General features: G+C 43.7%; 1 protein-coding gene across 3 annotated transcripts in view; it reads right to left on the bottom strand.

Moving 5' to 3' along the window:
- Positions 1-20,900, bottom strand: part of DPP6 (dipeptidyl peptidase like 6) — a 643,862-nt gene that overhangs the window by 311,530 nt on the left and 311,432 nt on the right. For all 3 annotated transcript variants that reach the window (XR_011231801.1, XM_069462595.1, XM_069462596.1), the window contains exon 2: positions 10,092-10,206. Coding sequence is in view for 2 of the 3 variants with exons in the window: in XM_069462595.1 (XP_069318696.1) it covers positions 10,092-10,206 (115 nt within the window). In the remaining variant the exon portion in view is untranslated. The remainder of the gene's footprint in view (positions 1-10,091; positions 10,207-20,900) is intronic.

Raw genomic sequence — 20,900 nt, 5'->3', positions numbered from 1 at the left:
CTGCTACCAACGGCTATCACTGAACTGGCTATCTGCTGTCGAATCTATTTCTCATTCCAGCTTGATGTTTTCCTTTTCTTTTTAAGATGGAAATTGTGACTTCTTCATCTCTCTAAGGGATCTGGCACATAGTAAATGTTCAATCAATTTCTTTTGGATGAAGTTAGTGTTTGTTTTAAAAATCTGTGCCTTGGCTTCTGTTTTTGATTTTTTTGTACTGAAGTCTTTGTGTTACTAAAGTATATTATTTGTGGTTATATTCCAAATTTATGTCTATGAAAAATCCCACAGATGCTGATCTTCAAAGTTTTTTTCTGCAAGTTCACATCTTCAAAACTATCTAAGAAAACTAGTAGCATAATGTCAAAATTAGTCACATAATACTTTTTTATTGAAGTGGAATACCAGTGGAAACTAAGTCACTGGTATTCAACATACTGTATAAATTAAGAAATTCTAGGTGTGTTTTTTTTAAGCTTCTAAATAAAGTACATCAAAAGTATCCATCCCCTGTTCATGTCCTTACCCTATTCCTTTAGATCTAGGAAATACATAGAAATCCTAAAATGTTTTTACCAACCTGTTTGCTTTAGTGAGTTATAATCACTGGGCACCTGTGAATTCACATAATGATGTGAACATAGGTTGACACTGAAAACCAAGAAGGGGGAGGGTTGGGGGGTGAGGGATAAAAATCTACTTAGCATGTACAACGTACACTGTTCTGGTGACAGGTACACTAAGAGCCCTGACTTCAGCATTATATAATTTATCCATGTAACGAAAAAACACTTGTACCCCCTAAATCTATTGAAATAAAAAATGAAATTACTTGATGGTAAATTTTATTAAAGTGAAAAAGAGATTGCAAATATTACTGAGAGAAAGAGTCGGAAGGTTGGCGGTGGGATTGTGGAGAAAGCCTTTTAGACATGCGGATTCCCCACCTTATCTGGTGGAAAGTCCAGAGGTACAGTTAAGCTCAATGGAACACGTGATTTATGTATAAAGAAATTTTTGTACTTTGTCATGAAATAGATCTACAGATGACTTTAAATAATGTTCCAGGTTTTATAAGTCAGGGTAAAGAAAAGAAAGTGAAAGGAAATGCAAATGAGCTCAACTTTTGACCTTCATAGTTGGTAGTCTGTGGACATTGACCCACAAACACAATATTAAGAAGTATATGAATAAATACCACAATACCTAAAATCAGAAATTGTGAAAAGTAATGGTATCTAGGGATTGGCTACAGAATTGACTGTGTGAGAAAAAGATTATTATTATGGTTAATTTAATATATTTTTACTGTTTATTTTTTCTATTTACACATATATTACTTGTGCAATAGCATTAATAAAGTCATATACTGACTATAAACATATATTCACACCTGAATTGAGAGCCTGGACCGGCATGTGTCTGCACGGCGCACCAACCCTAAGCCAGCTGATGTAACTTCCCAAACGCTGCACAGTCACCGTGGGAACAAAGGTGTCTCCTGCTCCAGCAGAGAAATGGTGAGTGGAGCGATTCTTCCCCCAGCGCCCACCAAAATGGGCACTTTAACCCCAAATAGCTGTGCCACATGGCGAACACCATACATACCTGACCTAAGGCGTGATTTAATTTCAGAAATCATTATTTGTCATACAGAATATATATTTTTAATATGAATTTCATTGGCTTCATTGATTGATCTGTATTTAATTTGCCCGTCTCTGTTAATTTAATGCAGACTGTAAAAGGACCTTAAATCTATTTAATGCATGTATGGCAGTAATAAGAACTAAGTCAGTGCTGGAGACAGGAATTGACTTTTCCTCCCCAATTTTGAAAAACATCCATATATACCTCAATGTGAATGAGTCTCAGTTTCTCTCTTGGTGCTAAAGAAGATAAAGAACCACACTTTGAAGCCGAGAGGCGTCCCCTCGAGAGCTGAGGGAGGATCCCGCACGGATCGCGGGAAGGAGCCGGAAGGGACACAGGTGTGTGGTCGCTGTCCAGTGTTGGTCTCCTCGGTGCCGGCACTTCGCCTCCGAGGTGTGATCTCCCCACAGTCCACACGTGAGGCTGCCTGTGAGCTACGGACGCTGTAAAACTGCCAAAGCATCTACTTGCCCTTGTCTCAGTTTGCCTGTCTGCTGTGACAATTACACAGGCTTGATGGCGTACAGCAAGAGACGTTTATTCCCTGACAGCTCTGGAGTCAGGAAGTCGGGAATGGGTTTCTCTGGGCCAACACCGAAGTGTCGGCAGGGCTGCATGGCCTCGGAGGTCCGGGGAAGAGTCTTACTTGTCTCTTCAGCTCCTGGGGGCTGCCGGCACTCTCTGGTTTGCGGCCACATCGCCCGGTCTCTGCCTCTGCGGTCACACTGCCGCCTCCTCATCTGTGTGTCAATCTCCCCTGCCCCCCTCTGACGGCAGTCAGGCCCCACTGGACAATCCTCCATCTCCACATGCTGAACGGAGCCACACAAGAGCCCTGTCTTGGCCACCCAAGGCAGCATTCCCAGTTCCAGGGACCAGAGCATGGCTATCTTCGTGGGGGCCTTTTTTAGCCTCCCACGCCCCTCAAAACCTTTCTCCCATTTCCAACTAACCCACTACTTTAGAAGACATCCCCTGAGGATACAGTGATCATACAATTACTGAATTAAAAAAAAAAAAGACGTGAAGAATTTGAGTAAGGGAAAAGCAAGAGGAAAAGAGACTGAGGTTCTGTAAATTTCCACTTAACCTAATTTCTGATGATTTCAATACCTCACTTAAAAGCACAGAGTCAATTTAGGAAAAACCTGGGATTCGGGGAATGCGCAATAGCGATCTGAGAAAGTGCATGTACGTGCTGTGTCTGGAGGTGACCAGCGGTCGTTCAAGCAGGGTGTCAGGTGAAGAGTTCCGCCTCGAAAAGAAGCTGGAACCATTTCAACCCGGTACTTTGTTCTCCTGGCCCTCTGACCTGCCTAGCTCATGTTGCACCATTTCTCTCCAGTTCTCTGATTTTATTTTGCCATAGATCTTTACATTCCTGACCCTGACCTAATATGGCAACTCAACATAAACTCCTGAATTGCTGTTCTTGTTTTCTGACTGGCCAGAGAATTCCCTAAACAGCCACTCGTATACAAGCCAGCTGCATGTGACATACGGCCCTAAGGATCCCCAAGTTAATTTGAAATGGAACAAGAGGCTGTCATCTAAACCAGGCAAGAGAATCCAGGGAAACCCAGGGTCCCAGCATAAGAGTACTCGTTGTCATGGTTTATATACAACCGTGCCTTTAACATAGGATGTAGCAATGCTTGAAAACTGCCCCTTTATGGATAAATATGTAGACGCTTGGCCTTCACAGACAGTCTTGATGCAAGTGTGAATAACAAGCATCTATCACCATCCTTTAAAAAAACAGCCCTTTAGAGTAAGGATCCAACAAATAAACAAGATGCACCTAACAATCCTTCTAGAATTAATGGTGGGAAGGCAAAGGAGAGACCGTTAAGACGCTCCCAGGGACCCACTTCTCAGGACTGTGGAAGTTTGCAACTCACTTTAAGGCAACTAGCAACATAAACTCATCTTTTCTTTCAGGAGAATCTGTCAGAACGCCCTCTTTTCAGATTTGCTTCAGTTTAAAGAATGATTCAAAGTCACTGTTCAAGTTCAAGGCATGCAGACTGCATTCCCCACGTATTCCACAAACCGGGGGTCATGCTTGTGTGGCTGGTACTGCAGGCTGCTCCCCGGCACCACTGTCCCTCTGCCCCCTTCCCACTCGGCCGAGCCCGGCTCCTGCACACCGCGGGCCTTCCCAGCCCCTCACCCTTTCCCAGCTGAGGCTGCCATACGGTCAGAGCACACAGCTGTCTCCCGGCTAGTTTCGGGGAACGGAAGGACTTATTCAGGGAACTGTCTCCTCCATGGGGGAGAAAGAGATGCATGAGGCAAGTCCTGTGTGTCCCTCCCCTCCTGCCTGCGTGGGCCACAATGCACAAAGACACCACGGCTACTTCGCCGACACGCTGATGATGGCAGCAGAGAAAGGTGGGGACAGTGTGAATCTCGATGACATCCTTGAGCCACTGCATCAGCGTGGGACTGCCTACGTCTGAACTTGCTCTGTGAAACAATGCGGACACCTGCAGTTTGATCGGTTTTAATTCGCTGCTCTGTTACTTGCAGACAAAAACATTTTAACTAATGAACTGTAAAATCTGGTTTTGGATGCAAGCTCGAGCAGGTCCCTGAGACGGCGTGCATGGGTTGACCGGCCCACGAACATCCTGACAGGCGTCCAGATGCGTCTGTGCACACACGTGTCCTTTCTCTCCCTTCAGTGATGAGACCACTTCCGTCTCCATCAGCTTCTGAAACCGGCTGTGATGTGTGACTTGGCGTAGACAACAGAGGCAATTAGAGCTGATTTCAAACCCGGGGCTGGGCATTCCTGAATCTCCCACCCTGCTGCCAGCCCCCCATTCAGCCTTCACTTTAGACCATTCCCGGCCCCTCCATGACATCCAGGCCGGCCTGTCCTCTGTCAAGTGACACCTCGACCTGTCGCGGCTCAGGGTGCTCTTCCCTCTTAGATTTCCCGGTGTCTCCACTGCATTTGCCTCCCCAAGTCTCCCACAGTTCATTCTCTGTGATGCCCCCCATGAAGGCTTCCTGCCCTCCCTGATCGCCCCACATGCTGACTGTCATCTGCAATCTCCACACCCAGCATGCAGGCGCAGTTTGCAACTGAGCATTAATGGCGGCAGCAGCCACCACAACCCTGTGTCTCGTGACCAGAGCAGACACCGCCCACCGAATCAGTGGGGGGCACGTGGGCGGGAACAAAGGAGCCCGGGAGTCACGACCAGGTGCTCAAGTGCAAGTGAACACGCCAGAGACCCACTCACATGTGACCTGTACTTCCTGTGAGGGGACACTCGGGCCAAAGTGCCTGACAATGGATGGGACATAGCAAGACTGGATTTGGGGGATGAGTTTAAGGCAGGGGAGAGAACACAGGAAAATGTCCAAAAGATATGGGCAAGCCACGTATTTTTATAAGACTAAAAAATTATGAGGTATAAATATTTGTTATGATATACACAAAAGCTATTAAATTACCATTAAACTATTTTGCAATTTTCATAGAGATCATGTGGGACTTTATAATGAGATAATCCCATATAGGTTAAGAATTGGGCACCAAGGCCATCTAACACACAACAGTGGAGCTCACGAATGTTATATGGACCAAAAGAAGCAGGTGACCTACTATATGATCACATTTATAACGTAAATGTGAAAAGTATAAAAACTTGCAAAGCTATTCTATGATGTCAGAAATTAGGTTACCCTTGTGGGGACGAGTGATAAGATAAGCTATAAGGGGGCTTCTGGGAGGCAGGCTGCCTTCTGGCTTTCTGATCTCGGTGCTGACTATAGGATCATGTTTGGTTTGAATATGCATCAAACAACAGAATATTCATTTATGTTTTATTCATATATTTAATTTGTATATAACATTTATATATTTAATATACTATATATATTCTATATGCCTATTATTCTTCAATGAAATGTTTTAAAGTAATTTGTTCCAGAATTTGAAAAAGATAAACTGAGGGTTAGTAATGCAGTCACAGGCATTAGACTTAAATCAAATCACGACAACACTTCAATTCCATAAGAATAATCCGTGTGTTATGTTCCTACCCAAAAGACTAATGAGTCTTCTATTCTGATAACCCAGGCTTGTGCTTCCTCCCCCCAAAGTCTGCCTTCAACACGACTCTCAATTATCCCAGGCTTTTCGTTTATATACCACCTGAGAGTGTTCTGATGTTTTCCGTCACAAACCACTGTCCCTCTGCTCTCAGTGGAAATGCACGAAAGTCAAATGTCAGGGATGTTTGAATGCAAATACGACCCTGCTGGAGAGAGAGGTTCCCACACGAATCCGAGGCTCCGGCGAACATCACAGCCCTTTCGGTAGGAACGCAGGAACGGCAGCTGCCAACGAAAGGCATATGCTGCACGTGACCTACCGTAGACTCATATTTAACATCCGAAAATAAAAAGGTAACTTTGAGTCTATTACTCCAAAGAGAACTCTGGAAAAGAGCACGGACCGGCGAGGGAGAAATGAATGACAAAATTGAAAAGGACACATTGTCATCTGGCAAATCCCTTCGCAACTAAGATTGCCTTAAACACTTTTAATTTGATTTCTAAAACATAAATTTGCATAACTGGTGATAATTAGACTGCACGACAGAACGAGGAGCCTTGTTGTTCAGCACGATGGCCACGAGGCCCTTCCAGAGCCCGGTCATCCGCGGCCATCCCGCCACTCGCCGCATCTCCCGCCCAAGTTGGGGACACGTTCCCATGAACACCGACGGGAGTGAGTTCAGAACGGGTTTCTTAGTTCAGCAGAAAGCAGGTACTGTATTCTGAGTGTCAATGAATCAGAATACAAGACTAGAAACTGCTAGTACTTGAAAAATACTATTTTTCAAAAAGTACGTAGTAGTTTCTAAGTAGGTCTATCAGAATGGAAGCCATGCCGGCGGGGAGCCCGGTGCCGTGGGAGCGCACCCCACACCCGTGCAGATAGGTCCGACGCGTGCCTGATGTCACCGGGATGCTCCACTCCTCAAGGCTAAGCCTTGTCCCCCTTCCGGAGGAAGCCACGCCCAGCCCGGCAGTGATCTCATCCCACCAGGTCACTGCTTCGGTCACCTCCACGACGCCACAGGCCTCAGCCACGCCCTCACACCTTCTGCCTCGGCTTAGTGATTCCATTAGTGTGGGATTCTCCTTGCAGGCGCCTTGTCGTTAAGGAGACTCTAGGCTCCGTGGAGAGCACCTACATCTTCTTTCCCATATTCTGTCCGGCACTCGGCACGGCGTTCTCAGCCCGTCACGGGGGGCATTGACGTTGGATGGCTTGATGTCACTCTGAATGTCAGAGAATTGGAGACAGCTCTGGAGTCAGTGGCAGGTTGAATGATTTGACAGCCTCCTCTACCTGACAGAATTTTATGACAAAACAAAGCCACTGCGGTGCTGCAGCAGAGGGGACACAGCCCGGCTGCGGCAGGAGAGAGCAGCAGCTCAATGCTCCCCGTGCAGCGCGGCCGGACAGTCCTGAACCCAGGCACATGACCCCACACAGCACAGCCCGGAGAAGCAAATGCCACCGGCAGAAGCCCAGCGGAACAGAAAGGTTAAGCAAGGCTCAGCTGCGCTTTTATTTTAATGGAAAAATAAAAGACAATTCTCCTCCCCAAAGCCTCATCTGGAATCCAGGGATTCAGCAGAGCCCCACCCCTGGTGGTCGCCTCCAGCGCCTTGTCGTTGCCCCTGACAACTGGCCATCAGCTGGGCAGAGATAACAGTTTACAATGACCGTATTCTCTATTGCAGGAGAGATGCTGCTGTGTTTGCTCCTGGTGCACGAGAACTGAATGCAAAATACTCCCAGGATCAGCTGCCGTGCTGGAGAGAGCCTCCTGGTGTGTCGCAGGATGAGCCGAGCGTGGGAGACCAGGGTCCCAGGACCTGGTTCTCAGGCTCTGAGCTCCTCCAGACCTCCCCCGCCGCCTGGTTGCCGTGGACCGTCTCTGTGCAGGGGCTCCGGGCAGCCATGTTATCCCCCTTCTTAGTCACTCAGTGAGAGTCCTCAGAGTCTGGGTGACATGAACGCTGATGTGTATTTTGGGAGGGTGGGAGTCGCTGCAAACCACTAAGACATCACTGCTTTCTAGGTTCCCAAGGGAGTCTCAGACAAGCACAGAGTCAAACCTTCAATAGTCATTTTCCCACATAAAGCACAGTCCTGTTCAAAGAAGAGCAAAGGCAGGAACGCAGGCTCCGCAGATCTGCGGGGAGCTGATTTCCTTTATGGTCACTGAAGATCTGTGGCTGCTAAAGTCCCCAGCTGTGTCACAGCAGTGGCAGCATGATCACGAAATACAACCAGAACTCATCCTTTGCTCACCCTGCCCCCCAATCTCTCCCCATTTGCTCATTTCGATTTCAACAGGTGAAGAGATATTTTTCCTGTTCAATCAGATACACTGTCTCGAATCCTGGGTCCAGATGTTCCAGGCAACTGTGGTCTATTGGCAAAGCTCCTCCCGGAGGAGATTGCAACACTCTTCTCTTTTGTTGCAGAATTGCTACTGCAACCTCTTCAACCAAATTTTAACAGCACTGTAGTATATAAATGGCCAGATTATGCTTTTTTTAATACAACTTTCCCATCATTTTTTTAAAACTAACAGCTTGAGATAAAATTCATATATCATAAAGTTCACCGTTTTCATGTGTGCAGTTCAGTGTTTTTTAAAATATATTAAGAGTTGTGCGTCGATCAACATTATCACGGAGTATTTTCATTACCCCCGAAAGAAATTTCATGCGTATTAGCAGGCATTTCATTTTCTCCCCATCTCCAGCTCTTGACAACCACTACTGTATTTTCTATCTTTTCGGGCTTACCTGTTCTGGAATCATACGCTCTGTGGCCTTAATGCCAGGCTGCTGTCACTTGGCATGGTGTCTCCAAGGCTCACCCATGCTGGGGTGCATCAGCACTTATTCCTTTCATATATGAGGGATATCCCGTTGTTTGCACACATCACACTTAACTGTCCATTCACCAGGTGACGGGCACTTGGGCTGCTCCACTGTGTTGGCTACTCTGAATAATGCTGTTGTGAACAGTGTACACAAGTTTCTGTGTGAAAATATGTTCTCAGTTTTCATGGGTGTGTACCTAGGAGTAGAATTACTAGGTAACTTCCCATTCCCAGCTTGCTGAGGCTTTTATCATGAAAAGAGTTTTGGATTTTGCCACATGCTTATTCCACGTCCACTGAGATGACCCTGTGCTTTCTGTCCTTTATTCTATTAATATAGCTATATTACACTGATTGATTTTCATATGTTCAGCCAAATTTTCTTTCTTGGGATAAATCCTGTTTGGTTATGGCATATAATCTTTTTATATGTGGCTAGAATCAGTTTGCTGCTATTTTGTTTAGGATTTTTACACCTATCTTCAAAAGGGCTATAATAGTCTATAGTTACCTTTTCTCGTGATATCTGTATCTAGTTTAGTATCAGGGTATACATTCTCTTTTCTCATTTAAGTTTTGGGCTAGTAGTTTAATCAAGCATCATAATTTGCCTGTATTTTTGCACCTACCAAAAATATTTTTACATTGCAATATCTACTTCTTTTCCCATCTTAGGGTCTAATATCTGTGCAGTCTATTTACTGAGGATTGGAACTTTGTTTTTTGCCCACACAAAGAGCGTCTGATATAATAATGAAAATGATTGAAGCGGTGACGTACTGTTTTCCCCGTGGCCACGGTGTGTTCCTATAATACATCCCTAATGTTTACCTTAAGGCAAAGGCGGTCTTCTCTCCCTAATCCCAACACTCTCTGGCTACTACATTCTTACCATTCCATCAAGCTCACTTCACATAGTGCCTTCTTCATGAACTCTCTCGTAAAGGATTTCTCTCTCTTCTGAACTCCTAGGGCACTTCTGTTTGACGTACTCAGTAGTGCATGTACATGCCTGTATTTGTTGCAGGTTTTCGCTGCAGATTTTAGTGTCTTTTCTTTCCTGAGAGATTCATGACTCTGGTTTATACTTCATTTCATCACTAGTACCTAATACGTACCTTCTCCTTAGTGCAAATTCAATAAATGTTGTCTTAATAAGTTTCTTAATTAATCCTTGATATAATACCCAGAAACTCCACATAATATATAAACTTATTCTATTTATGCCACTGTCTTTAAGTTCATCAAGCACAAATAGCATCTGTGAATTTGAATACATGCCAAGCATTTCCACCTAGCCAACAACTATGTTAATAAATTCAAAGTGTATAAAATGGATGGTTTTGCATTGAAACGCTATTACATCATTTTATCACGTGGCACAATGAGAATTAGAACGAGGGAAAAATAAATTATATCATAGGCAGTGACTTAGAAAAGTTTCAAGGTGAAATTATGTGCTTTCCCCCTCACAGTGACTTGCTTCCCCGAGAATGACAGAAGTACCTGGCGTCAGCAGAATGACCGAGGTGACGATGAGGGAGCAGATGACCAGAATCACAAGCAGTGCGATCGCGATGCCCTTCCAGTTTCGTTGCGGAGGATTGCTTCCCACCAGCTCCTAGAGCAGCAGCAGCAGGAAAGAAAACCCGAGTGAGTGAAATAAGGAAACCAAATAAGCCAAATAAATATATTTCATTTGAATCAAGGACTGAGACCCAAAACAGTGAAGGCAGTGCGTTCCCATCCTTGAAGCTGCTGCTGGCTCCTCTCTGTGCCCGTCCACCTGCAGTGCCCAAAGCTCAGCCCGTCTCCTCCCCGTACCGTGCAAAACTTTGTCTCAAGAAAGAATCTGCTATGATATTATGTTACGGCTTTTGTGTAAACCTAGTGCTCCTCCCAATAAACCAGACTCCACAGTGCAGGGTGATCTTGAAGCTTCCTCTTTGTTACAGACAACCTACTGCTCCCATTGATTAATCCCAAGTTGGATTTAATCTTTTAGCCCCAAGTCCTCTCTCATCTCTCCCTGTCTTTACAGCTACACTATTAACGTTGATTTCAGGCTGCCACATTTACATATTTATTTAGCACATACTGTGTGCCAATTGCAATCAACTTCTGCCCGTCTCTCACCATCTTGCGGTTTTTCTTTTTCTACAGCTCCTCATTCATGGTTTCAAGATTTTCCTCTCTTCACAGGTGACTCACCGATCCCTATTCTAGGGTTTAGTCTCCTCCGTGGAGCCCTATTTGCACTGTAGCCAGGGTTGGAGGGTGGGAATCTGCAGACACTGCCAAAGGTTGGATGAATCTAGGAACTTAATCAGGCATATTGGCTGCTGAGATCAAACTTTCTGTTCCTTTCAAATTAGGGTGATCATATAATTTGTAGTCCAAACTACAAATTTGAGAGACAAAGGGGGCAATATTAATAATAAATAATAAGCATAATAGTTACATATTAATTATTATTAATTATATAGAAACAAATAAGGACAGATGGCCACACTAAAAATGGATGACTTCTGTGTAGTACAGAGCTGAGAACACTCTCTCACAGTCCCGTAATTGCAGCTCATATTAACCAAGCCAAGATGAAGAAGAATGGAGCTGGCCTCAAAAATAGAGTGCGATGTGTAAACACATCTTCATCTAAGACTGAAAGTTCATTAGAATGAACCAAATTGTTGTAGATCAAAATAAAGACAATAGTCACTTAATCATGGAATGGCAAATAGTTAATATTTGCCTTCCAAATATTTGATATTAGATATATTAGTTTTTTTTTTTTTTTTTTTTTTAATAACCCTAACCTTGGATCCTTTAACCTCACCCCTAACACTTACTTTAACCCCAAACCCTAACCCTAATCCTAAGCATTAAACCTAACCCTATCTCTTAATCCTAACGCTAGCCCTTACCCTAACGCCTAGATCTAACCCTAAATCTAACCTACCGCCTAATCCTAACCTTAAGCCCTAATGCTAACACTAACCCTGAACGCTAAACCTACCCGTAACCCTTAACACTAACCCTATCCGTGAACCTTAACCGTGACCCTAACCATTACCCGCACCCCAGCATTTAACCCTGACCCTAACCCTAATCCTTAATGCTAACCCTAACACTAAACCCTAACCCTAAGCCCAACACTTAACCCTAATCCTATCCCTTAACCCTAACCGTAACCCTAATGCTAACCCCTAAAGGTAACCCTAACCGTGACCAGTAAACCTAACCCTAACCTCTAACACAAACCATAGCACATAACTCCAACCCTAAAACTAACCCTAACCCTAACCCTAAACCCTAACTCTTTTTTTTTTTTTTTATTTTTTTATTATATATATATATTTTTTCAATTTAGTTTTACAGAATCAAAGAGTCTAACAGTATATCTTGTTAGATACAGTATGTCCTCATAATGTATACATTATTTCTTGTACAATGATATGAAATAATATGGGAAATATTCATGATAAATTATTAAGTGAACAGTGCAAGTTAAAAACAATAGTTTCATATTTTTTTCCCCACCCCCCCTTTCCCGAGTCAGCACCTTCAAGTGTTACCACTCCCCAAACGGTGTGCAATGCACTCGTTGTGCAGGCATACCCCCATCCCCTCCCCCACCCCCCACCCCAGTCTGATGTCCAATTGGTGTCATTCCCAGATTTGTATTTAGGTGATGATCAGGGAAACCAATTTTCTGGTGAGTACATGTGATGCTTGTTTTTCCATTCTTGGGATACTTCACTTAATATAATGGGTTCCAACTCTCTCCAGGAGAACCATAGAGATGTCGTATCTTCATCATTCCTTATAGCTGAGTAATATTCCATGGTATACATATACCACAGCTTACTAATCCAATCATGTATTGATGGGCATTTGGGTTGTTTCCACATCTTTGCTATTGTGAATTGTGCTGCTATAAACATTTGGGTACACGTGCCTTTGTTATAGAATGACCTTTTTTCCTTTGGGTATATGCCCAGTAATGGGATTGCTGGGTCAAATGGCAGGTCTACTTGAATCTGTTTAAGATACCTCCATAATGCTTTCCACAGGGGTTGCACTAGTTTGCAGTCCCACCAGCAGTGTATTAGTGTTCCTGTCTCTCCACACCCACGCCAACATGTGTTGTTTTGGGTTTTTTTGATAAAGGCCATTCTCACTGGGGTTAAGTGATATCTCACCAAGAGACTCCTGGAATTGATTAACGAATACAGCAAAGTCTCAGGCTACAAAATTAATATACACAAATCAGAGGCATTTATATATGCCAATAACAGTCAATCGGAAAACCAAATTAAAGACTCAATACCCTTCAAAATAGCAACAAAGAAAATAAAATATCTAGGTATATATCTAACTAAAGAGGTAAAGGACCTCTATAAGGAAAACTATGAAACACTGAGAAAAGAAATAGCAGAACTTGCAAATAGATGGAAAAATATACCATGCTCGTGGATCGGAAGAATCAACATTGTTAAAATGTCTATACTACCCAAAGTGATCTACAAATTCAATGCAATCCCTATTAAATTACCAACATCATTCTTTACAGACATAGAGAAAATAATTATACAATTTGTATGGAATCAAAGAAGACCCCGTATAGCAAAAGCAATTTTAAGCAATAAAAACAAAATGGGAGGTATTAATTTGCCAGACCTCAAACTATACTACAAGGCCGTGGTTCTTAAAACAGCCTGGTATTGGCACAAGTGCAGGGACACAGACCAGTGGAACACAACAGAAAATCCAAATATAGAATCATCCTCATATAGTCACCTAATTTTTGACAAAGCGGGAAAGAATATACTCCGGGGACAAGAATCCCTATTCAACAAATGGTGCTGGGAGAATTGGTTAGCCACCTGTAGAAGACTGAAACAGGACCCACAGCTTTCACCTCTCACAAAAATCAAATCACGGTGGATAACAGACCTTAGGCGTGATACAATCAGAATTCTAGAAGAAAATGTAGGAAAGACTCTTACAGACATTGGCCTAGGCAGAGAATTTATGAAGAAGACCCCCAAGGCAATCACAGCAGCAACAAAAATAAATGAATGGGACATGATTAAACTAAAAAGCTTCTGCACAGCCAAAGAAACAGTCCAGAGAATAAACAGATCACCTACAGAATGGGAAAAAATTTTTGCATACTACACATCAGATAAAGGACTGATAACAAGAATCTATTTAGAACTCAGGAAAATCAGCAAGAAAAAATCAAGCAACCCTATCAAAAAGTGGGCAAAGGACATGAATAGAAATTTTTCAAAAGAAGATATAAAAATGGCTAACAAACATATGAAAAAGTGTTCAACATCTCTAATCATCAGGGAAATGCAAATCAAAACCACGATATATTAGTTTTTAAATTAAGAACAATTCAGAGGGCCATCACAGTCTTAGCAGGAAAGAATTCTATACTTGTTGAGAAATTTTTACCTGTCTCCATATTTGCCATCCAGAACTTACTGAATCTGTTAGAAAGTAGCTTTTTAGAAATTAAAAAATAAATCTAAACATAGAATGAAATAACTACAAAAAGTTACACTAATTCAACCTCATTTTCTATTAGACAGGGTTTTCTTTGTGGAAAAAACCACATCACTGGCCAATACCAAAGACAAGCGATTAAATGATGTTGACTCAGCAGCTTTTCATTTCACCCAAATTCAAAAGAAAAATAAGCCCTTCTCACCAAATGTGTGAATGGCGTAAATCTTTAAGTGGTACTGTTCATACAACCAGCATAGGGTAGACAACTTCTCATAGACATCAGCCACAGGGAACCATCAAAACCACTGTTTTACTATTCAAGAGCCAATCTTATTCGATACCCAGAATGACAAAATTAATGTTATTGTGTTCAACAGCTCAAACAACTGATATCTTTTGAATCTTATTTCTAATAAGAATAATCTAGAATTCTAAATTCTGTTTTAAACATATGTATTATATAATAGGTGCATCTCTCAAAGTCTGTACGTAAAACAAAACATGACAAGGCAAAAAACCCTAGGACTTTGGCTCTGCATCAATGAGTGTGACTGATTATCTGCAGGAGGGCACTGGAGCTAACGTTGCAGTCACAGGTCCCTCCCGGGCCCAAACACACACGCAACACAACATCCCAGTTTCAGGTGGATACTGTTACAGACAGTGAAATAGAGAGTATATTTAGAAAGATGACCAAAATACAAAGATGTTTGCAAAACATGTCACATGAAGTAAAGTTGAAGAATGTGTTCAGCCTCAAATATCAAATACTTAGAGTCTTCATCTATGTGAAGACATATCACATGGAAGAGGGAGAAAACTTATTCTGTGCAGCTCCCAAAGGCACAGTTACAAGAAAAAGGAAATTTCACAGAGGCAGAATTGTGTATCAAACTTCAGAATTTCTAAGAATTAGTATTGCCTAATAATAGAATGAGCTGCTTCACCAGAAGTGGGCAGGAGGAGTGAATATCTAATAAGTGTTCCAGAGGACAATCCTTCAGGGAAAAAGGCGGAAAGAGATGATCTTAAAAATGCCAAATACAGGATAAATTCTACGTACACACATAGGATGGAGAAGAAAGATGCAAAACCAAGGAAGTCGGTACTGCGGGTGGAGAAATGAGGGAGAGCCAGGATACTTCCTGAAAAGGGACAAAGACTGTTTCCACCAGGCCCACTGGACTAATAAAGGATTTTTCACAGAAAATCCATTCAATATGTATTATTGAATGCAAGAATGTGCAGTAAGATAACCAAACAGGTGTTGACAGCATATCCCACTTAAGTGAAGTGATTCTGGATTATATACACCATTTCTTAAATACAGATGTATCATACTGTCTTTCAGGCAGTATTCCTGCATCTAAAAAGCAGAGTAATTTTACCCACAGGAATGAAGGCATTCACTGAATTCCATTTTTATTTGCCTAATTTCATTTTTCAGAGGGCAGGTAATTTTCTTTTAGCACATAAACAACATTATAACAATAATGAGAACGAAAGAGAAGAAAAGATAAACAATTTTGTTAATCCAAGAAATGAAAAATTTTCACCTTTTCTATATTCCTTTCTATTCCTGGTCTATAAGCACATGTAATTTTTACATAGATAAAGCCACAGCATAGATATGGTTTTTAAGTTAGAATGCAAGCTAATATAATATGTGCTTCTCTGAACATCTAATATGTCTTTCAAAATTCAGACTTCCTCATCTCAACTTTCAGAAGTTGAACTATCAAACATTTGAGTAGAACTGACCCTGCTTCCCATCAAGGGCAAGAGAAGTCAATCAATTATCCCCTCAAACACTGGGTTTCAGTAGTGTGTTTCCTAGTAGAATTATATATTTTTTGCCTAGAATGATGAAAATGTGGCTATAATATATCTCCTGTTCTGTCTGGTAGCACATGCATGCCTTGGAGGCCAATTAAAATGGAAAACAATGTTTACAATTAACCATTTGCTCTAAGAAGGAGAACAAATCTTCCATCCACCCATCTACAAATCCATCCATCCATCCATCCATCCACCTCCATTTATCCATCCACCCACATCCATCCATCCACCCACATCCATCCATCCATAACCATCCATCCATACATACACCTCCTTTTATCCATCCATCCACCCACATCCATCCATCCACATCAATCTACCCAACACATATTTACCTAGGGCTTACTCTGCCAGGCCCGGTTCTGTGAACCTTAGATATAGCAGTGAACAAAACAGACAATGACACTGTTGAATGGCTTTCATGTTTTTCATGTTTCTTTCTTTTATTCTAGTGCAGGAAGGAGGGCACAAACAGTACGCAGAGTCAGGAAAGACTAGAATGATGGGGTCCTTCGGGCTGTTGGCACTGCAGGAGGTGAGAGAGATCTCCCAGCAAAGTGACATTTGAACAGAAGGAAGGAATTACGCAGGGACAACAGCTGAGAGAAGGCAGTCGGGTGCAGGGAGTGCAGGCACCCAGTCTGGAGGTGGCACACACTTCAGTGTGGAGGCCAGCGAGGAGGCAGTGGCCAGAGTGGCAAGAGTGGAGCGACTGAGCTGAGCAAGGATGTGGGGGGAAGGGGCCAGGGAGGGCAGAGCCTGAGGGCCGGTGTTTGAGGGAAAGGGGTTCGAGCCCAGCCATGTGCGAATCAGACTCCGGCTTAGGAAGATGGCCAGGGGAGCTGCTGCGCTGGGAACAACCAGGGCAGCCAGGGTGGGGACAGAGGGATGAGCAAGAGCAGAGAGTGATGCAGCCTTGTCCCGGGTGGGAGGGGTGGAGGTGGAGAGAAGTAGTTGAATTCTGGGTGCTATTCCTGGCAGATCACGCAGCCCTAGGTGTCAAGACACACTTCTGTGCCCCGTTTGCAGCTAAAGTGCTGTCTGGAGCGCCAGCCTTCCATTCTCAACAAAAGGGCCGTATGTGCATGTTACAGAGCAAGTCTGTCTTCCTCTCTAGCTCTCAGCCAAATCTAAAATTTTCCCCAATCTCGGCACATGCTTTATTGCCCCTGGAGCAAGTCACTCCCTTCCAGGCCCTCTGTCCTCACAGCCCCCCACAACTTCTCTGTTCCCTGGGATCCCCCTCACCTTCATTTTGCCAGACAAACCTCTTTTCATTCTTATCAGTTAAAATACCACCGCTGACGTTTTAGGAAGCCTTGCCCTATTGCACAGGCATTATACTTTTACCTGGATACAATCAAAATACTCAGTAAGTGCTTTTCTGTAACATTGTTGTACCATTAAATTGTGTATTTAATGCTGTGTTGTTACCAGATTGCAAACTGCTTAAGGACACAATTACCTTGCTGTGTTCAAGGTCCCAATACGTGGTACAAAAGTCGGGACACCACAGTGCACACAGGGACTATGTGTTGAGTAAATGAACGAATGGACGACTGCCTTTATATAAAGTAACTTTTATTTGCAGCACGTCTGGCAGAAAGGCAATCGTGACTGATGCAGAAAGCAAAGGGTTACTACAAGCCCGGTTGCATTAGCGAGGCCATAGCAGCGACGGATCCCACAAGATGTAATGCAAACTGACATGTATAGTTGGCAATTCCTGTCCCTCGTGACATCACTGTGGCTCATACTTATTTTTAACTCAGGCAAAAAGAAAACAAACAGTGAAGTAAAAACAAGCCGTACCTTTTCCTAAATTGTTGGTTATTTAAATATAAAATACATCTTTGCAGAATGTTATCATCTTAGTCATTTGTGATTACAGCTTGATATTTTATGTGCCAATTGTACATGTGAAATGGAAGAAATAAATATCAAAACAATAATGAAAGACACCTCAATGTCATCTATGAACTGATTCAAGAATGACTCCGCTATACTCTGCTTTCTTTTTCTTCCCAGCTACAGCCTGCAGGAGCCTTCACCTAGGAGGGCATTCGTGCATGCTCTCTCCTGTCCGTGTTAAAATCCAACCCATCCCATCCTGGTTTGAGCTTCACGCCTACCACAAATTTCCCTCCCTAGCCTTACCCCTTATGACAAAGAGTGCAGACTCAAATGAGAACTCTGAGGTGGAGACAATTTTAAAACTTAGAGAAATTGCAGGCTGCAAGAACGACAGATGTGGGGGACAAAAGAAGCCAATTCCTTAGGTGTCACAAGGTTTAAATGTAAATGCATTTGAAAGTGCATTATAATTATAGAAATTATAGAAACATAGGATATTCCTTAACTATTTATTGCTATCACCATTAAATCACGTTTCAGTAACATTTGATATACAAAAGGGAAAAGAACTCAAAAGTGCATTACATCTCCCACACTTTAGAAAGAGAGTGAAGAGGGTAGGACGATCACATCCCTTTTGTGATCCTCCAACTCCTTGTTTCATCCTAAGCTCCAACAAGAGGAAATTAGAATTTTAATTTTTGTTGGGCCCTCAAAGAAGGGTGATCCAGGTTACAGCTATGTGACTCCGCGATAAAGCGATGCCTTCCTTGGGCAGCAAATACCCCCTGGAGTGTTCTGGGTACACGTCATATGATATGCTTGTTTTGTGCAAGCTAAAGGGACAGAGGAGTGACAGCCAGCAGAAGTGCGATGAGAAGATGATTTCACAATAAACTAAAGCTCTTCCCAAGGCGACGCCACTGCGGGAGAAGACTGGGGCGTGGGGAGCTGCTGCGATGCAGGAACAGCCAGGTGCAGGAGGACAGCAGGGACCGCAGGGACCGCAGAGGTCCTGCCTGGCCGGCCACGATGGGGACAGCTGGCACTTTCGCATTTTACTTCCCTTAGCTAAAGGCAGAGGGGTCAACCAGATGGCCCTCTCAGTAGGGAAGGAGGAAGCGAGTTAAATTATTTTTCTCACAATAATCCATCTTTAAACCAATCAATCTCCTCTTCTGTCGCACAGCTTGCAGAGGAATAGCAAGACTCTAAGACTGCGTCTAGCCCTCCGAGTGGAAAGAGGCCTTTGCTAGGATGTGCTGGAGCCAAGTTTAGGTCATGGATAGTTTTAACTAATTCCAGAGGAGGTGTATTAACCAGCAGCTAGCGGGCGTCAGCATTTGGGCCGGAAGAGAAAACACAAGGCAGATCCTAAGCCACTGTCCAGTAAGGTGCTGTGGAGACTTTGCAGGGGACACTTTCTGCTCCCTGACATCCTCCCCTCCCCAGGGCTGTCATTTTGGTTTTTTAAGTACTTTTGGGGTGCTTTGGCAGGGGGCGAGCGTGAGGGAGAGGTGAGGAACACGAGGACAATATGCTAATTCACGCTGACCCTGTGTGAACAAGCCCATGGAGACCCCAGGTCTGGGGCGGTACGAGGCACGGGTGCTTCGGCCACCCTGAAATGGCCCCACCCAGCAGCCGTTTCAGAAAGACAGAAGCACCCAAGTCCTGGGAGCGGGAGGTGGCGGTGGAGGGCGCGATCCTCCTCTCCAAAACACTTCTGTGACTTCATTAACTCCAAGTTAATTTGGGTTGACTGGCCCAGCGTTTGAGGACTGCCAGCTAATTACGGGTCCTCATCATCTTAGTGAGAGAAGAGGGGCTGCTATTCCCCAGGACTGTCGGACACAAAGCCCTGGGCACCCCAGCTCCGGACACTGTCTGCCACGTGCCTCCGTGCTCACAAGGGATGTCTCCCTAGTCGGGGTCCCTCAGGGCTCTCCACTGCCCACTGTATAGGCCTCGCGGACTCATCTGGGATCCACTCTCCTCTTCCCGTATACATTTGGAAACTTCCAAAGTTGGCTATTTACATAACGCGACTCTCTATTAATGCCCCAGGGACTAGCACCTTGAAGTCCTATCCACCGGCATTACTAAGGTAGCTACCAGCCCTCTGCCACAGTTCAGCAAAACTGTGTTTGGGGAAGGAGCTTCTGCTTTATCAATCCTTCTAGGAAAGCAAACACACAAGAAAGCAGGCAAATTATTAACTTAATATCGATGTGTTAAAATTTTTTCTTGATTATTTTTATCTACAAATTCAAACACCAAAGCTCAAACCCTTTCCAGTTCTTCAGTTTAACTGACTGCATCGGATAGATTATTTTATAAAATTAATTCAAAATGTAAGTGATTCTTACCTTCAGAGCTCAGTCTAACTTGGGCCTATTTTGATATAATGTTTAAAAGGTATCAGGTTGTTCTATAAATCTCCAAAAGCAACGGGACCGTGACCTGCTCATCATGGAAAGAAATCTCACAACCCGTCATGCCCAAGTGAAAACTCTTTCAGTGAAAACACGGCCACCAAAGTCAGTCGCAGGACTCAAAACTGAGCCTTTGTACCTTCACTCTGCTGTGTACGGTAACGACGTCTTAAAAACATCTTTAGACAATGGCTTTCTTTGCACAGACTCACTGAAAACCACAGGCATTTTGAGACAAATTTTCTGTCCTGGGCGGCTTTTTGGCAAGCTCAACACATCACTTCCCAATGTCAAGAATCCCCGCAGGCACTCAATAAACACCAAGCAACTCACAAACTAGTCTCAAAGGCCAGAACCACCAGCAATTTAATGGCAGAGACTAAAATAATTTGAACTCATTTTTCCAGAAGGGCTTGCCACCCTGATGCCGTGTTCCAGCAAAGGACGGTGCACGGCCAAGGTCGCAGAGAGCTCAGCCGCCCTCCCCGACCCCTGGGTCCCCGCAGCCACATTCCTGCCCCGAGAGCCCTCTGCCCTCCTGCTCGGCCACAGGTAATTAGCTGGCTTAGCCTGGTCGAGAGTCTGCTCCAGGACTCCAGGGGTGGGGTTGAAATATTCCAATTTATTCTCGGCTGCTGTCGTGGACCTCGAGAACAGAACATGGGGG

This window comes from Eulemur rufifrons, chromosome 29, assembly GCF_041146395.1.
Source record: "Eulemur rufifrons isolate Redbay chromosome 29, OSU_ERuf_1, whole genome shotgun sequence".
NCBI lineage: Eukaryota > Metazoa > Chordata > Mammalia > Primates > Lemuridae > Eulemur > Eulemur rufifrons.
Note: the sequence above shows the minus strand (reverse complement) of the source record. Positions and strands in the feature narration are given on the sequence as shown.